This window comes from Daphnia pulicaria, chromosome 7 (assembly GCF_021234035.1).
Source record: "Daphnia pulicaria isolate SC F1-1A chromosome 7, SC_F0-13Bv2, whole genome shotgun sequence".
Classification (NCBI taxonomy): Eukaryota; Metazoa; Arthropoda; class Branchiopoda; order Diplostraca; family Daphniidae; genus Daphnia; species Daphnia pulicaria.
The window spans coordinates 5,937,693-5,954,262 of NC_060919.1; the positions used below are offsets into that span (position 1 = coordinate 5,937,693).

General features: G+C 40.9%; 2 protein-coding genes, 1 long non-coding RNA gene and 1 other non-coding gene across 4 annotated transcripts; all 4 read right to left on the minus strand.

Annotated features, from left to right (window-relative positions):
* Positions 1–2,081: 2,081 nt before the first annotated feature.
* On the minus strand, positions 2,082–3,657 carry LOC124350290. Its single transcript, XR_006920673.1, has 7 exons — positions 3,357–3,657; positions 3,175–3,254; positions 2,926–3,103; positions 2,693–2,847; positions 2,433–2,631; positions 2,207–2,358; positions 2,082–2,134 (listed from the first exon to the last, which is right to left on the minus strand). It is a non-coding gene; the product is annotated as an uncharacterized LOC124350290 (long non-coding RNA).
* A 572-nt stretch (positions 3,658–4,229) lies between these two features.
* Trnat-cgu lies at positions 4,230–4,314 on the minus strand. Its single transcript is given in 2 exon segments — positions 4,230–4,265; positions 4,279–4,314. It is a non-coding gene; the product is annotated as a tRNA-Thr (tRNA).
* An 81-nt stretch (positions 4,315–4,395) lies between these two features.
* On the minus strand, positions 4,396–7,662 carry LOC124349616 (SET domain-containing protein SmydA-8-like). Its single transcript, XM_046800368.1, has 8 exons — positions 7,470–7,662; positions 6,761–7,275; positions 6,560–6,628; positions 5,825–5,953; positions 5,667–5,739; positions 5,348–5,573; positions 4,821–5,088; positions 4,396–4,748 (listed from the first exon to the last, which is right to left on the minus strand). Exons 1-8 carry the CDS (start codon positions 7,553–7,555, stop codon positions 4,492–4,494), a joined length of 1,623 nt encoding a protein of 540 aa, XP_046656324.1. The 5' UTR covers positions 7,556–7,662; the 3' UTR covers positions 4,396–4,491.
* Positions 7,663–11,804: 4,142 nt separating this feature from the next.
* Positions 11,805–14,070, minus strand: LOC124349808 (sulfotransferase 1A3-like). The gene is made up of 8 exons (XM_046800660.1): positions 13,810–14,070; positions 13,619–13,718; positions 13,475–13,534; positions 13,186–13,402; positions 12,990–13,116; positions 12,802–12,896; positions 12,554–12,734; positions 11,805–12,474 (listed from the first exon to the last, which is right to left on the minus strand). The coding sequence occupies exons 1-8, from the start codon at positions 14,036–14,038 to the stop codon at positions 12,350–12,352; spliced, it is 1,134 nt and encodes a 377-aa protein (XP_046656616.1). The 5' UTR covers positions 14,039–14,070; the 3' UTR covers positions 11,805–12,349.
* Positions 14,071–16,570: the final 2,500 nt, after the last annotated feature.

Sequence of the window (16,570 nt, forward strand, 5' to 3'; positions counted from 1 at the left end):
GGAAAACCGATGACAATGGCTTCGAACATGATTTTGTTTCGGGGCGAAAAAGTATTCCGTGTGGGTTTGAAGAACCACACCAAATCACCCATTTTGTTTTTCATGGTAATTGATCTCGGCAAATTTGGGATGAAAGTGGAAGACGTAAAATACGGAGTTCAAGGTAATGGACACGGCCTATCAGAGATGACGACAATGATAAAACATGATTTCGGACAAGAAGGAAATCTACAGCTATTCACCGTGACGTTTCTTGGAAAGCTCGCTAAAAACTGGACGTTTGTGTTTCGAATTTGCATTGAAGGAACTGATCCCGGCTTTTCCTATCAACTGTGCGATCGTCTTGCCAAGGAGCAAATATATGAAGCTCTTAAAAGTCAACAAAAGATGGCGGACGTTGAATTTTTGGTAAAAGACAAAACATTTCCTGCACACAAATCAATCCTTGCTGCCCGCAGTCCCGTGTTTGCATACGAATTAAAGAAGAAACAAGCAGTAAAAGACAGTCCTCATCAGATCCGAATCAAAACCGGAGTGGAACCTTCAACCGTGGTAAATTTTCTTCACTTTATCTACACGGGCGAGCCGAAAGGAACATTGGCAGATGAAGAATTGCTAAAGTTAGCTGATCGCTATCAACTTACAATTCTGACTAGTTTATGCAAAGTCGCTCTGAAGAAAATGGACGCCTTTCAAATGGAGAAATTCAGGAAACGTTTAAACAGCAACGCCGAAGATCTTTCTTCGTCCAAAATCATGTAATATTTTGTTTTCTTTTATAAATATTCCAGCATGCTTGAATTTGGTTACGGTTATTTTATTCGTTAAATTTCGCCCTTATTACATAGGCCGGAGAAAGAAACGGAAATATTCTTTGATCGGACGACGCCTACCTTTCGATGCAGTTTGATATGTAAAAAATCTAAGAACGAACAGCCCAAATGTGTGATGCAATATCAAAATGAGAATATTTTTATTGCTTACTACACTAAAGAAAAAGAAATTGATTCGCAATTGAACCAAGACGATATTAGTAAACCGGTCATTCATTTCTCATGCGCTAAGCATCGCAGCTTCGGTCTGCAAGTTGAGGATATTTACTGCGGCATGCCAAGATTGGGCACGCAGGGATACTGCCAATGGTTAAAAATGGAATCGAAACGTTTGCAGAAAAACGCTGACCTACTTCACTTTGCAGCAAAAGCACTTTTGAATTTCAGCACAGAAAATCTTCAATTCCTAGTCTACTTCGACATCAAAACAGTCAGTACAATCGGCAACTATTACTACGAGATGATGGACGACAAATGGTCTACAGATTTCTGGATGGCAGCAACAAATCGGAAATTGACGGATGTCGAAATATTTGTCGGAACTGTTAAGGTGATGGAAGCCCACCGAGTTATCCTATGTGCTCGGAGTCCTGTCCTGAATGAGTCTTTCAACAAGATCAGCAACACAGCAGGGAAATCTATGGTCACATTCGAGGCTGAATTCGATGTCGATACTGTGCAGCATTTTCTAAATTTCCTTTACACCGGCTCTTTAAAGACGACTGACAACGTCCAACAACTTGGTAAATTGGCTTCAATGTATGAAGTGGAGACTTTGAAAAATATTTGTCAACTATTCAATCGCGTACCGGATGTTGAAGAACTGACTGCCAATCTTCTGCAGCTATAACCTCTGGTTAAGTTGCCATTATTCTTTAATTGAGCATCCTACTTTTGCTACCCTACGTATCTTTGTCTTTTAAGTTTTGAATACAGAAATTTGATTTGTATTTTTTTTTTGTTCATTTCAGTTTTTTTCTTAGGTTCTTTTAAGGTTGGTTTACAGTAATTACTTTTGAACAGTTTTAGCTTTGCAGCATGCGCAGTGCGCACATATTACCAAATAAATTTAATGCTGTTTAGAGAGCCCTCCCCTCCTCCTGGTTTCACAGCGGGTGAGTGACCACTGGCGGGCGTTGGTTAGTGGTTAGTTAGGGAAACGGGCCACAGAAAAGAAGGGAGCCCAGAAATGCACTTGTAATGTAATCTAACTACACAATTTATCAGTCTTGGATTACAGCATTCTCTCGTCGGTTTTCAGTTTCACCAATTGAGTCCATGATCAGTAGCGAAGGATCACCCTGTAAGCAGAATGAACATTTATTTTGATGACAATAATATTCAAAGAAGATTGTTGCGACAGAAAGCAATACCTCAAATCAAGAGGGACTGTGTAAGAAGCTAAATAGGGAGATTCAAGGGTAGCAGCCATTGGGTTAGCAAACAAGGAAGTTGACTTTCTTAAAAGAACATTACTTTTCATATAAAGTCTGTCATGCAAATTTAGAAAGCTGAAGGTTAAAACCTGTAAATGAAGAAAAAAAAAACATTTAAAAAATAAGTAAAAGAATAATTAAACAGTTTTAAGTATATACTCACGCACTATTTTTCTCGCCAAAATCATCATCTCATCCAAGGAAACGCCATCACACATCGCGAACAGCAGGCAAAAATCTAAAGGGTGAAACTCCGTGCTATGTTGAGAGCAGGGTAGTAGAAGCCGGTTGGGTAGTCGAATGATGCTGGCCGCCTAAATGATGTTCATGTAGGTCGCATCTCCTCGGCCATTACCTAAATGCTTAAATCAAGAAACAAAATGTAAACAAAATTTAAATTCAGTGACATGACAATGAAGTTACACAGGTATTTAACACCAATCAGCTTTCCTAAGCAATCCAGAAGATGGAATGAGTCAAGATCGATGACGAAACGAATGATCCGCGTTCAACGTGTGGTCATTGCCTTATTTTGGAGGGATAACCAGATGCCCCACATTTGGTCTTATAGGCAACATCTATATAAGAAACCAAACAATCGTTAAAATTGCTATTAGTATGAAAACTTCTGAAAATTCAATGTAAACACAACTTACAATGATGATAGCATGATCACAATATTTAACCTCTTTTTTTGTTGTTGACATATAGGGAGATTCAAGGGTAGCAGCCAATAACGGGTTAGCAAACAAGGAATCTTGTTGACTGTAAGTGTAAGTCCTTTTTCTTGAAAGGACATAACTTCTCATAAAGTCAGTCATGCCAATTTCGAAACTTGTAAATAAAACAAAAATTCATATTAGACTGCAATTAATAAAGTTCAGTAACATAACAAGTGAACTTACACATGAAACCATGAATCAGTTATCCAAGATTCTCTAGAAGATGGAATGAGAGATTGGTCCATGATGCTGGGGTCGGTGATCTAGCAAGTTCAATAGAAACAGCCAATAATTAAGATTAATCCTAATGAAACATGAGAAGAATACATGTTTTAGCATGAAATAAAGCTAGTGTTGGTTGATACCTGTATGATTTCGATGACACATTCAGTGGAATACAATGAGTTTGAACTAAATAGTTGACGGTAGGTTGCACGACTTTCACGTTTACTCTGACTGTGAGTTGATGAAAAACATTAAGGTTATCCAACATATACACGGAATAAAACACATCACCGACAAGTTACAGGCGAAATCACTCGAGTTTACCTATGATTTCATTGGTAATTTTCGAAGCTAGCTTAACGTTGACTCATAACTGTTGACACAGATGAAATGATTAACCTGGCGGTTACAACTTATGTGCCATACTTCTATTCCAAACTTCAAATGAAGAAAAGTAGGGGTATGGGGTACCAAACCAAATGATCATTTTTTTGAATTTTTTTTCTAAAAATCGATTTACAGAATTGAAAATCAATTTGAAAAACGCTTTGAAAATTAAAAACGAAGTTTAAAAAATTAGTCAATATTGAAACAAAATTCGAAATTAATTTCAAAAATCAAAATAATTTTGAAAGTAAACTCAAAAATAAAAAAAAAATAAAAAAAAAAAAAGGTTCGCCAGTTAGCCAGCAGACGAACTTTCGTGAGAATTGGGAAGCGGATCGATGCGCCGGTGCGGCCAATTTACGAAGCTTGATGGTATGGCTCACAAAGTCACTCACAATCACATTCACTTTAGGATAATAGGATTAGGTTTCAAATTTCATTAAGCAATAAATGAACTATTGTGAATATTATTTAAAAAAAAATCTGATAACGTAATTTAGGTAGGGCTGATATCTAATTAAAAAGAAACACTGCATCGTTGCGCTGTCAAAGTTATACTGTTCATATCAGATATATTATTAAGCATTTAAAATGAATTTATCATTTCTCCAATTTTGATTAAATATTGCCTTCAGAGAGGATTGAATTCTCGACCTTCGGTTTACTTTCGATTCATACGAGACCGACGCTCTACCACTGAGCTATAAAGGCTGTGCGAAAAACAAAACAAAAAACAAACGGGTTTGTTTTATTTAACCGGAGAGGAGAAAAAAATCAATACGTACAGTATGCTCATTGTCAAAAATTGCAGAGGTACTTTTACTATAATGTTTATCATTACATGACATCTACAGGTCAATGTTTGAATTCAATACGTCCGTCTCTCTATTATGCCAAGTGCTTGAGTTTTTCCATATCACGAATGTACTCCCTCAACTGTTTGAGATCGGCCATGGCAGCTCTGGAGATGCGGGACTCTGGCGTACTGATGGGCTCGTGAATCAGGATCTGAACGGCTTCCTTCAAGTAGAGTTCGGCTTCTTTGAGCTCGGTAATCAGCTGATCCGGCTGCTTCGATCGACTCTTTTCATACTTTTTGTTGGCCAAACACACCAGTGGTACATGAAGTTCATACAAAATCATTCCTAAAGAAAAAAGGAATCAAACGGATTTTTTACTTTCACGATGATTATGAAAATAGAAAGACGAGTGGAAACCTCGCAGACGGGAGTAGCCTGGGCACAGGTGACGGAGAGCTTCTAATAATTCCGCACAAAGTTGAGCCTTCCGCTGCAGTAGACCGACTGGCAGTTCCGGAATTAAAAATCCCGGCACGTTGCCGTACAAATGAATCAACGAGATGCGCAGTTGCAGGAGAAAGGCGTGATTGACGTGAATTTTCTTGGGCAGTGTCACGAAAAGTTCCTCGCACCGATCAATCAAATGGCGATCAACAGGTAAGCGCTGGATATTCTTCACGATGTTCTTGAGTTCAAATAAAACAAAACAAAAAAAAAAAACACGATTGAAAATTTTCCCTTTTGAGCCTGTCAAGATTGCAGATAGATGAATTTCTTTTGAGATCGAGACCCCATTTCCCACGAAACAGAATGACGTAGTATTTTTCTGTTTTCCTTAAATAAATTAAAAATCCAGTTTAAGACGCGATCGGGGTCGATGGAGACGACCAAATCAAATAGAAAAAGAGAAGAGAAAATCTGGCAAATTCGCCAACCGACCAAACCTGAATGACTTCTTCCGTCCGACCAATTTCTTCGCTTTTCAACTCGCTGCTGCATTCGGAGCATTTCCAGCGGAGGGCCACGCCCTCTACAGCTGATGCTGCCGACTCGGGATCGTCGTTGGGCAGAACCCAGCCGGAGGTGCACGATCGGCAACGAACCGCGCTCGCAAATGTCCCGAACTCGGTCGGATCTTGACAGCGATGACAGCGACAGATAAAGTGCTTTCTGATCAAAAGTACCAAATCAAAAATTCAATTAGACTTTTTTTAAATCAACTTTATAGACGTAGGAATAAGACCAAGTTGAGAGTTGTCTCACCCCTTTTCCAGGAACGTTCTGCGCTGCAGCGTCGTCTGCAGCGGGTCCGTGTAACTCACAAAAATCCCTTCACCTGGCGTTGTTCATTTTTACATTAGTCCATCAATCGATTATATTTAGAAGCTCGATGAAATGTCGTTATACAATATACACTATACCTTCCCGAATGGGTACGGTCGCCTTGACAGTCATTTGCGAGTCATTGCCAATGGATATTTGAGCGTTGACGACGCAAGAGTGAGCCATTAGTGACGCCATGTAGAAAGTTCCGCGCAAAACTTCCTGTGCTGATAACAATTCGAAATGGAAACAGTAGCGAGAGAGAGGAAATATATAGAACAGAGCATTTTTATAGACAGCAGGAGCGTGGGGTTTTCAATTATTTGATTATAAGGCTGCTATACATGTACATACACACCCGTGCCCGGCCATTCCGCCTAGCTATATCATATTATGCCAGCAAGCAGATGGAAATCCACTATATAGAGCCGCTGTCATCTAAGTTGACATGCAAAACTTGGACGACCGTCGCATATGTCATTAGTGAGAAGCTGATATTCCGTGGCATCAAATAATAACGATGGGAATCTGCATAACGCTAAGACGGAATCTCTTGTGCGCTGCATGAAAAATTGGATAGAAGCTGTCAAACTTTAGAGCTTAGAATATAGTACTGTATCATATCAAGCCATGTTTCTGATGTGAAAGCTGTGCGCCATTCCAGCAAAGTCTGTTATTTATTTTACACAACAAGCAAGTTTTCTCTTTTTCTCACGAAGCCATCTGAAAATTCAAAGTTTTTTGAGCATCGACGAAGAACATGTATAATGCAATCTGTGGCAGCATGTCTTGCAAAATAGTATGTCAAACCCGCGCGTCAAACTTATATTTACAGTTAGACATTGGTTGCTGAGGAAGATCGTTGATGTGTCGCCGATCGGGCAGTGTCTCAATGCGAATCTCTACAAGTTGGGTTGGATTATATAAAAAATAAAAATATGAAATTACATAATGAACACCTTCCAAAAATCAGGTGGGAAAAATTCTAAAATTTGATTATATTGAAATTGGAAAGTTTTTGTTTTCTGCCCAACCAAAGGAATTGACGTCGACGGCTCCGCACATCTGCTGGACTAAATCGTCGTTGATATCGGGCATTTCATCGATGAGCATCATCTCCAAAAAGGGCGTGATATTTCGTTGGTTGAAACCCCAAATGGACGTCGCCTGACGGGCTGCCGTGTGAGATTCGAGGTCCATCAACTGGTTCCACTTGTCCGGCTGCTCTCGGCGCAGCATCAGCAACCGCAGCGGCAGCATCAGCATGCCCAGCTGGACGGGAACTCGTTGGATTTTACCGTTTCTCTGGCGGTTTTCGATCTCGGCGGTGATTTTGGTCAAGTAGCCACACTCTCTCTGGTGTTCGGGCGACACTTGGCAGTTGCGGCTGCACAACGGACTGCGGCAATCGCTGCAAATGTGAGCCCTGGCGAAAAGGCGGTGGCAGGCGAAGCAAACGTGCTCCGACAAGGGGCCGGGCGCCGAAGCCAGCGGGAATTCCTTCATCACAATATCTCCTGGTTTAAACGCTCGGCTAGCCACAAAGTACCTTTTTGGCGTGTAGAGTTTGTGACAACAAGCCAACACCGTATAAAAATAAAACGATCAAAATCCGGGCTCTCGATAATATAACTAGGACAAGTGCTGTTATGTCTATATATTTATATTTATATATAGCCTCTGTCTCAATAGCGTTTAGTTTAATAGACTTGCATTTTTGACTGTTGTGTTTTATATTTGTACCTGCCCAGTTCTGGGGAGCTATCCAAATGAATTGCAGACTGTTTACTGCTGCCGCTTGACGATTTCCGGTTATTGGGTTGCGTCATTCCCCTTTTGATATCGAATAATATTATCCGAATGATATGGTTCCGGTTGTTTCTCTCGGCAAACTCGTGACTGTTCCTCACCAGATCTCAATGGCGTACTGGCGTCGTCAAACTGTTTTAGACTCTCGACCAGACGCGACACGCGGAACGCACAGGAGAGAGAAGCGAAGGAGTTAATTTTAGACGATAATAAACATAAGACAGGACATAGTCACATAGGCCTAAATTTGGGTCTGGAACGAACAACACAGAACAGACGAGAGTTGCTCCCCCCTTGGAGCAAGACAAGAACTTTACGAAAGCGATTTATTTTCCCGACACGCATTCTCATTCTTTTCGTTTCAAAAATTACTTCTTGGGGAAATAATTCAACTCTGGTTATTATTTAGTCTTATTCTGGTTTACATACAATTGGCTTGGCATTGGTCTTAGGAACGTCCATTCAGTGTGTGTTGGTCTGTTTTTGGTGTTATTTCCGTTGATATAAAAGTAAATGTCGAGACCTTTTATTTTCAAAACTATTGAAGCGCAAGTGTAGAGAGAAAAGGGCGTCCATCTCAAGAACATGAAAGCCTTTCCGCACCGTTTCAAGCATGTGTTTTTCGGTGAGATCCCATTTTGGTTTGCTTTTTCGTATCGTTAACCCCCTCTCGCTCGGCGTGAAAGCACAATTTGAGCCGCAGTATAACATTGGAGCAAACAAGCCGGAAACCCAGCAAGCGCAATCGCAATATTGCCGCATGTGGGTGCGAGAAATCGCCTTTATATTCTTACATGAAAGTATTCCGTGTCGTGAAAAATAAAGAACGCTCAGCACAAATAATAACGTCTAACGGAAACCAGGTTAAGAAAAAATATGGGTAGTGTATGGTGGTTGCAATTGGGACAGACGTTTGTTTTGGCACCATACGTTCGCTATGTGTACAACTGGAGCAATTTGCGTTGCCCCACAATCGGCGGGATATTTAAAAAACCAGAAAACCTATCCAGAGTCTTTCTTTCTCTACGTGCGTTTTGATTATAATAGCTCGAATGGAATGCAACGTGCTGACGTCACCGGCGACCTAATCCAATCCTCATATGTAGGGGAAAAACCAAAATGATTTTCCGAGATTCTACATGTGCGAGAGATTTCGAAAAAGTAACATACCAACGATTATAAACGCCATAACCTAAAAAAAGGAAAGTACACACGCAGCAGCAGCAGCAGCAACGTCCTTAATTGTGAATTAATATGCGGCCCGCCAGCAGTCAATTGTATATTTGAAAGAAGTTCATTGCGCTTTGCGTGATCCAACATCACAATTCCGGTTTCCTCATATTATATATTCCACACGTCACTAGTTATATATTTATTCGGTTTCTCTCGTTATAGCCGTTTTCCCTAGACACTCACCGCGTCCCAATGGTATGTTATTTCTCTTTCTTTCTCTCTCTACCATCATCACAGCACGGCGGGCAGCGGGAGTGAAGTCTTGATTATAAACAACCGGTTCTCCCGACCTTGAGTCCGTGACACAGAAATGTCTTGAAGAAAAACAAGAAAAGAGGCCCTCTGAGTCGTCTAGCGCTGTCTGTGTGTGTACTACCAGCAACTAGGATTCGAATAAAAACTGCTGCTGACTCACGGCTAATCATTCAATCTCCTTGTTGCTGTCTTTATACACGAATACTATATGTTTCAGAGATGCTGGCTTTGCTGGCCGGGTGGAATTGCTGGTGAAAGGACCGACAGACACATTGCGCGAGTCGGAAAGTGCTATAATCACCAACCGTTTGAAATTACCGCTCGTTTTCGAATCCACAATGATAGGCGGGAAATGAGCCCGAGGCCAACAATAACGTTCAACTATTGGTTGCTGCGTTATTATTAAGTGCCATTTGATTTCTCTCGTCACTTTTGCAATGAAACATTCCCATTGTCGATTGCTTTCTAGAAACAAGGGCATTTGGTTTTTCATACCAACTTTATAGGTTAGAAAAAGAATGCTGTCGGAGCTCAGAGATATTCCAAATATCTGAAAATGTGATTCATTATTCCGTCAAAAAGATTCGTGATATAGACGATCAGAGGTTTTTTCCTGATGAAGTTGTGACACATGTACTCATCAGTCACGTACGCATAGTTAGACGAACTAGATGCTGCTAGAAACTAGATTCAATTTTCTGCTTAACGCGCAGCAAATTTAGTCCAGCACTGACCTAGAATAAACACCAACACGATAGCCTACTACATTTGTGGAGCAAAAGCTCATGGGAACCAAAAAAAACTTGTATGTAACCGAAAAAGATTTTGTGATTGATGCCCCGTGAACGGACGCACACACAACAAGAGAAATGTATTAATTCACTTATCTGATACAACCTATTTCATTTCATTATCATACAAAATGGTTAGATTCGTTATTACCATTAGGATGACACAAGATAGGAAGGACTATCAAGTAATATCGTGTTGTTGCATGGGCGCAGTCGCGGGTATTTCTTTTGTTTTCTGGGCTCTTTTATTTCCTTATTTGTTAACCAGATGACGGGTATAATAGACGCCTGGTATAACAGTCAAAACAACATGTATAAAAGAATATTACCGCATTATACATGCACGACGATCTTTCAAAATGTTGATGTTCGTTTGTTTGGGGGGCTTTTCCCTCCTCTGGCAATAGTTAATTTTCAAAAAAAACAATTTAGATTTTTCTCTTTTTTGGGGGAAATAGAAAGCAGAGTCAAAACTGGATGTCTCTAGACTATACAATATATACACACACGTTAAGACGCGTATATCTCTACACACACGTTCTGGTATGTTGAACGCTTTGATTCGTTCCCCGCGGCACAATACACGCTATATAAGCTGAGATGCGCAAGTGGGTCAACTCGTTTGCATTCCCCCCTCCATTCATTTAGATTGTAAACTCTTCCTGGGCCGCTATCCAGCACAATAATAACAGCAGTGGCGGCCATGGCCGTCTATATAGGCCTATATGATGCGTTCTTATGATGTTGCCTGGATGGATATAATACAGTTTCGCTTCGCGTGTGAAAGTATACGGAGAGAGATAATACGCTATTATATATTAGAGCTAAGGAGTCCGAGGTCCAGTGGCCATACATTATTAGTGTGTTTAGGTAACCACCGCGTGTATTATTATTTTGTACATATATAGTACCGTACGCTGGAGAGTTTGCTTGTCCATGCCAAAGTCCATAGAAACCAGGTTGTGGTTTGGCTGCAAGTGTCTTGTGCGGCTGTTTTTTTGTATAGTTGCTGCTGCTGGAACCGTAAGGACCGATATGCTCTCGCTAATTTACGGGAGGCCGATGAGACCCTTTTCTTCATTTTTTGGAAGGGTTCCACAGACAACATTGTGGCGATATATGTCTGATCTATACATGTTTATTCACGGACAGTTGAGATGAGAATTGCGAAAAATTATTTTGCCAACTGTCGTCGTCATCCGGGCATCACTGAGCATCTAGAATTTTGTTAGACAAGTTAACTGAAGCTTGGCGTTTTGTAACGACAGCAGTTTATTTCCTCAAGATAAAAAAAAGCTCAAATTTCGTTTGTTTTCCCCCAGCATATATACTCTCATCTGCTGCATAGAATAATATAACAGAAATGCACTCATGTGAATATAGTCTACACTCGCTTGTATATAATAGATCCTGATTTTCAAAAATTAAACTTATTATTATTTTTCCAAGAAACTAGAGGCAATCGTGATTACCATCAACCTCGGTTTTATTGTCCTTGCAGTGTCTACGATGTCGTCTTATAGAAATGAGGATTTCACCACAAACGAAACAAAATCGATAAAAGTATTAATGACCTGGATTCCTGCGGGTACGAATCGAGCGTACTGCTGGAAATAAAAACTATGGCCCCTAAAAGAAACATTTCTAGCCAGCATCGGATTATTTGACAAAACGACAACTAAATTTTACTTGTACATGTTTTTTAATATGCTCTAAACAAATTTTCGATTGGCGATTTTGTAAGAATAACTCGTTGTGAAAGAAAAAAGAAACCAAAGTTACAATATAAAGCCGGAAACAAAAGAAGGCTGGAAAACAATGGCCTTTTGTGATGAAAAGTTCAAAAAGTTTTTTTTTTTTTTTTTAATTTTGTTATAATAAAAAGGCGTATTAAAGATTGCTGCTGGCCACAGTTACGCCAGAGGCTCTCTTTGACTATCTCAAGCGTTAATAATAAGTATGTAGCCTAAGTGGCTTCTACGAAACAAAATTATGATAGAACAGAAAATGTATTGAGCACAGCGTCGTCGTTTCAAAAACACAGGGCGCACGAAAAGAAAAGATTGAAATTGCAATCGATAAAATCTCTTTAACATTATTTCAGCCTTTGATGAAGTTTTAAATGCCTTTGATTTCTTGATGCCGAAATGTCGTCTGATTGTGAACATTTGAAACGAGTGAATATGAATTAAGGTCGTACCTTGAGGCTATCTACATGCTAGTCATTGAAGAGGCACTATAAGAAATTGGTCAAAAACGGTTATTGATTTTTCTTCTTTTGTAAAAGAGGGAGAGAAGGGCATTTTAAAAGTAGGTTATATAACAGCATGGGTCAACTATATAGATAATGCGCCGATACGCAATTTATATATAGGTGAGACGATAAAAAAAACATTATGACGAGATATAGCAAATGCACTGCACACCTCTAAAAAATAAAAAAATAAAAAACTGCATGTCCCCTCGAAATATCCATATACCAGCATAAGGATTTTTCACATATTTTTTCCGCGCCAATTATTTTGTTTTGTTTTTTTAATCTTGTTGCTCCAGCTCCGTGATGAACCTCAAATCGGTGCTTTCCAAATTCTTCCGCATCCACTCGTCGATCCGCTCGTTCAATTCCGGAGAGAAATGATTCTTCCAGTCTCCGGTTTTACCTGAGATTTTTTATTACGATATTACGTTACATGACCGTTGTCGTCTTTGAATAAATAGACCGAAGAATTTTCCGTTTACCTTTGCGGATGAAATGGCCCGAGTTATTCATCAATCCAATCTCTTTGCCGATTTCGCAGTTGACCGTTTCGTTTTTGGCGAAATTGTCGAAGCGCAGATGCTCCGTCAGCTTTGTCAATTGATCGTCGCTCAGCTTCTTGCCGAGGAACTGACTGATCTTGACGATTTCCCCTCGGAGATTCTAATCGGAGATAAAGATTTCCACGTTAACGGTCAACGCAAAATGATTTTTTTATTTTTTAATTTACCCGTTTGAGATCCTCGTAAAAGACAAAGTGCAAGTTGGGATGGTGCCGTTTGTTCCAGGCGTCCAGCAAGTGAGGGAAGAACGGAGCACTGTAAACTATCCTTTCCGAAATAGAGCCAAGCCGAAATTCAATTCCGAATTAGATTGTATAATTCCTCAATTAGCTCTGGTCGCATCACACCATCGTACCTCTATCCGTCATGAAATAGTCGGCGAAAGCTTCCAGGTTGCCGGTGTAGTGATGGAATTCCAGCAGCCGGTGGTAGTGATAATAAGAGACGATGACGTCTTTGGGGTTGCGGGCCACGTAAACGACCTTCAAATACAACCCATTGTTACATAAGCTTCATTGCGATTAAGTTATTGGGAGGCCGGAGTTGAATACCTTGCTGGTGCTGAGGACTTGTGGGTTCAACAGATAGAGTGGCAAGTGACTTTTGATAATTCTCGGGCCGGCCATTTGATCGATTTGTTCCAGATCGCGAAGGCAGTCGCCCAATACTAAGCTGATGGCTTTCCTGATGAAAGGGCGGAGCCAGTCCATCAAGTTCCAGTAGCAGAGCAGCTCCATGATCTTGTCGACCAGCGGTGAGTTGGCCTTTCTGCGTTATTTCAATTCAAATTTCAAAATTTTTTTCCCGCGCTTAGTCACCACCAATGAGATTAATTCTCACCTGCAAATGGCTTCCTTTTCGAATTTCTCCGCCAGTTTCATTGGCAACATGTAGTTCATCCTTATTAAAAGAAAAAAGGGAAAAGGGTCTTGATTAATTGAATTGGTGTAATAATAAAAACAAATTAGCTGACGTATGACTCACTCCAGAAATGGCGAGCGGATGCTCAGCTGCTCCTTCTTGCCTTTCTCAAAGTCGCAATCGTTGACGACCATCCACACTAATTCCTGCACCCACGTAGTCCCTATTATACAACGTCCAATATTTGAATTTCTCTCGGCCATCAAATAAGAAAATCAAATCCGGCTGCTGCTGGGGTTGTTAAATATCCTTACCGCACTTTGGGAAAGTCGAAATGTAGACGTCGTCCGGCCTGGGACTGAGATTGTAAACATCCTCGGCATTTTTGGCAAATTCCGGAGTGGTGACGTATCGGTGGGGGAAAGATTTGACGAGTCCGTCGAGGTAAGGCGGGAAATCCTTGCGAAATTGGCCGCCCAATGTCTCGGGCATCAGCTCGAATTTCTCCTTGAGAGGCAGACGTTGGTTATCAGCACCCGACATGTTGGCCGATCGATGAGGTACTGAAGTCCAAACGACGAAAACAATAGAATTATATCTCTTCTTCTCCCTCTTTCTCCCGAATCCCGAATCTGCCCGCTAGCCATTCTTCTCTCTGTGTTTGTATGTGTGTGTATCTGTACACACTCATGTAGGCCAGACGCATAAAAGAAGAAGAAACCAACAGCAGCGTCGACCAATCACCACAAGTCAGGAAGAGGCCCTCCTCTCTACTGTATGTACACACAGGAGAGAGAAGTTCTTTTGGCTTCGGGTTGTTGTAACGTTCCACTTCCCGATTCACATGACGGCCAGTCCTTTTGGCTGGGCTCCTCCACAGCCCAAGCAACTGGGTCAGGTCAGGTGTTAAAAAGATACGGCGAGGGAGAACCGTCACACATCTCCCACGTCATTGAATATAACCACGGCGGCTGCTGCTCCTGCTGCTGGCCGATAGAATGATATTCCAAAATGTTGTCGACTATTTTATCTCTTCATTCATCTCCTTGTATCTTTTCACCCTTATTACGGACACCCAATCGCCCCGAGGACTCATAATATCACGGTCATTTTATAAGTAATATACCAGGTCACGTTCAAACCCTCTTTTTGTCCAGCGTGTGCAAAAGCGTGAGATTCTATTATACATCGATAGATCCAGTTAGAATTCGTCTATTCCTTTTTTTCTTGGTATTATTGTTCGGACAACGGGCGGCGGTGGCGGGCGTCTGTGGGTTGACCACAAGTCCACAACAATTGGCGAAAAAACCAGTCGAAAAAATGCGCATCGAAAGGCCCTTATAACATTTCTACTTTTTTTCTTTTCTTTTCTGGCATATCATATACAGACACACACACACACATGGCCCAGGCTTTTTGTCCTAAAGAACTCTTTTTTCTTTTTTTTCCCGGCCGTCAAGTTGTTCCTCCAACTCTTGGCTGGGATGACCCAAAAAAGGAAAAAAAGAAAGAAAAATGCCTGATAGGTAAAAACCAACCACCCATCGGGTTCAAGGAATGTGCAGTGTGCATCTGTATAGACTACGTTATTTTACCCCGTATATGTCCTTACGAGTTTTGGGACCTTGTGAAAGTTTTCTTTTTTTTTTTTGGCTTTCCAACAACTGAGTTCAAGTCACTATAAAGCTGGAAATAATTGCGCAATAATGTTCTAGCTCTTCTCTCGCTTATGGAAATGGCTCTTTTCATCGCGTCCGTCCTAACAGAATTTTTCGGGACTAGGAAGTGATGAAGGCGATTCTTTATCATGGTCGAAAAGAGGCCGCAGCTTTGAAAACGTTCGTGTTTTGTTAGGGCATCGTTATAATAACGGGTCGACTTTCGGCCGTGATTTCACACGCCCGTTCTCTCTACAAAAGAAAGAAAATAAGGGCCCAATAGATTGAATTGCTCATCTGTATAGTATAGGGCGAAAAAGGCAATAAGGCGAAATATCCTGGAAGAAAGTTGGGATTCGATGATTATATTGATTTATATTTCTTTCTTTTGGCGCAGCAGCTTTGCCAAATAGCTCGACTGTAACGTATACACATTCTATCTGAAATCATTTACAGGAGAATTATCGGTTGGAGAAACGTTGGCGGTACCAGGCCCTTATAGAAACGTTGCAATCTTTTAGCGAAAGTGTGTCAAACGGAGAGTTTCATCTGCGAGATGTGTACGCCTCTTGGAGCACGTGTGGATCCGCCCAGCCAACAAACCAACAACAAGCGAAAGTGCCAAGGATATTGGAAGCTGAATTGTTTGAAACCCCTTTGCAAACACTTCTTTTTACCCGCGTCCGAAACCCGTTTATCCAAAAACAACATTTAAAAATGTTTTGAATTCAATGGATGCAGATGCTCCGGCTGCCATTGAGTGGATTGTATATAGGGAAAATGGAGTGGAATAATATACAACATTGTTGTCTGTACGGCGACTCTGATTTAGCTCAATATAATATTTTTTTAAAAAGCGTCGTTATAAATCATTTGAGACACTGTGGGGAGCAGAGAGGCGACAACTTATACAAGCCCGGCCATCAGCAGCAGCAGCAGTTCCAATAAATAGCTCGGCGAATGACAATTGGGCAACAACAAACGAGCGAGCGTTGACACACTTTCCATTTCTTGTCAGACGGGTCATCTTGTGTTGATTCGGCAGACGACGACGATTCGGTCGAAAGGGAACACAAATCGGGGGCAATTCAAACGAGATTTTTGTCGGGAAGAAAATGGAGCCACACAACAGCAGCAGCAGTAGCAGCAGCAACGGCGGAGTTGATTACGTCATTTTCTATTTTCTATTATTTAGGTCGATTCTATTTTGTTTTCCAATTGGATATTTTAGAGATGAGAGAGTCGTCGTTTTCATTGATGGTTTCAAAACCGTGTGTTATTTGTTTCCTTTGGAAATAATCATAATATCACATCTGTTATTACGTCTGGCAAAGGGGCAACCTTTACACGAAGCCTGGCGCTCAAATTTCGCGCCCACACGCCAACATGATTAGTAGAGAATGAAGCAATACAATCC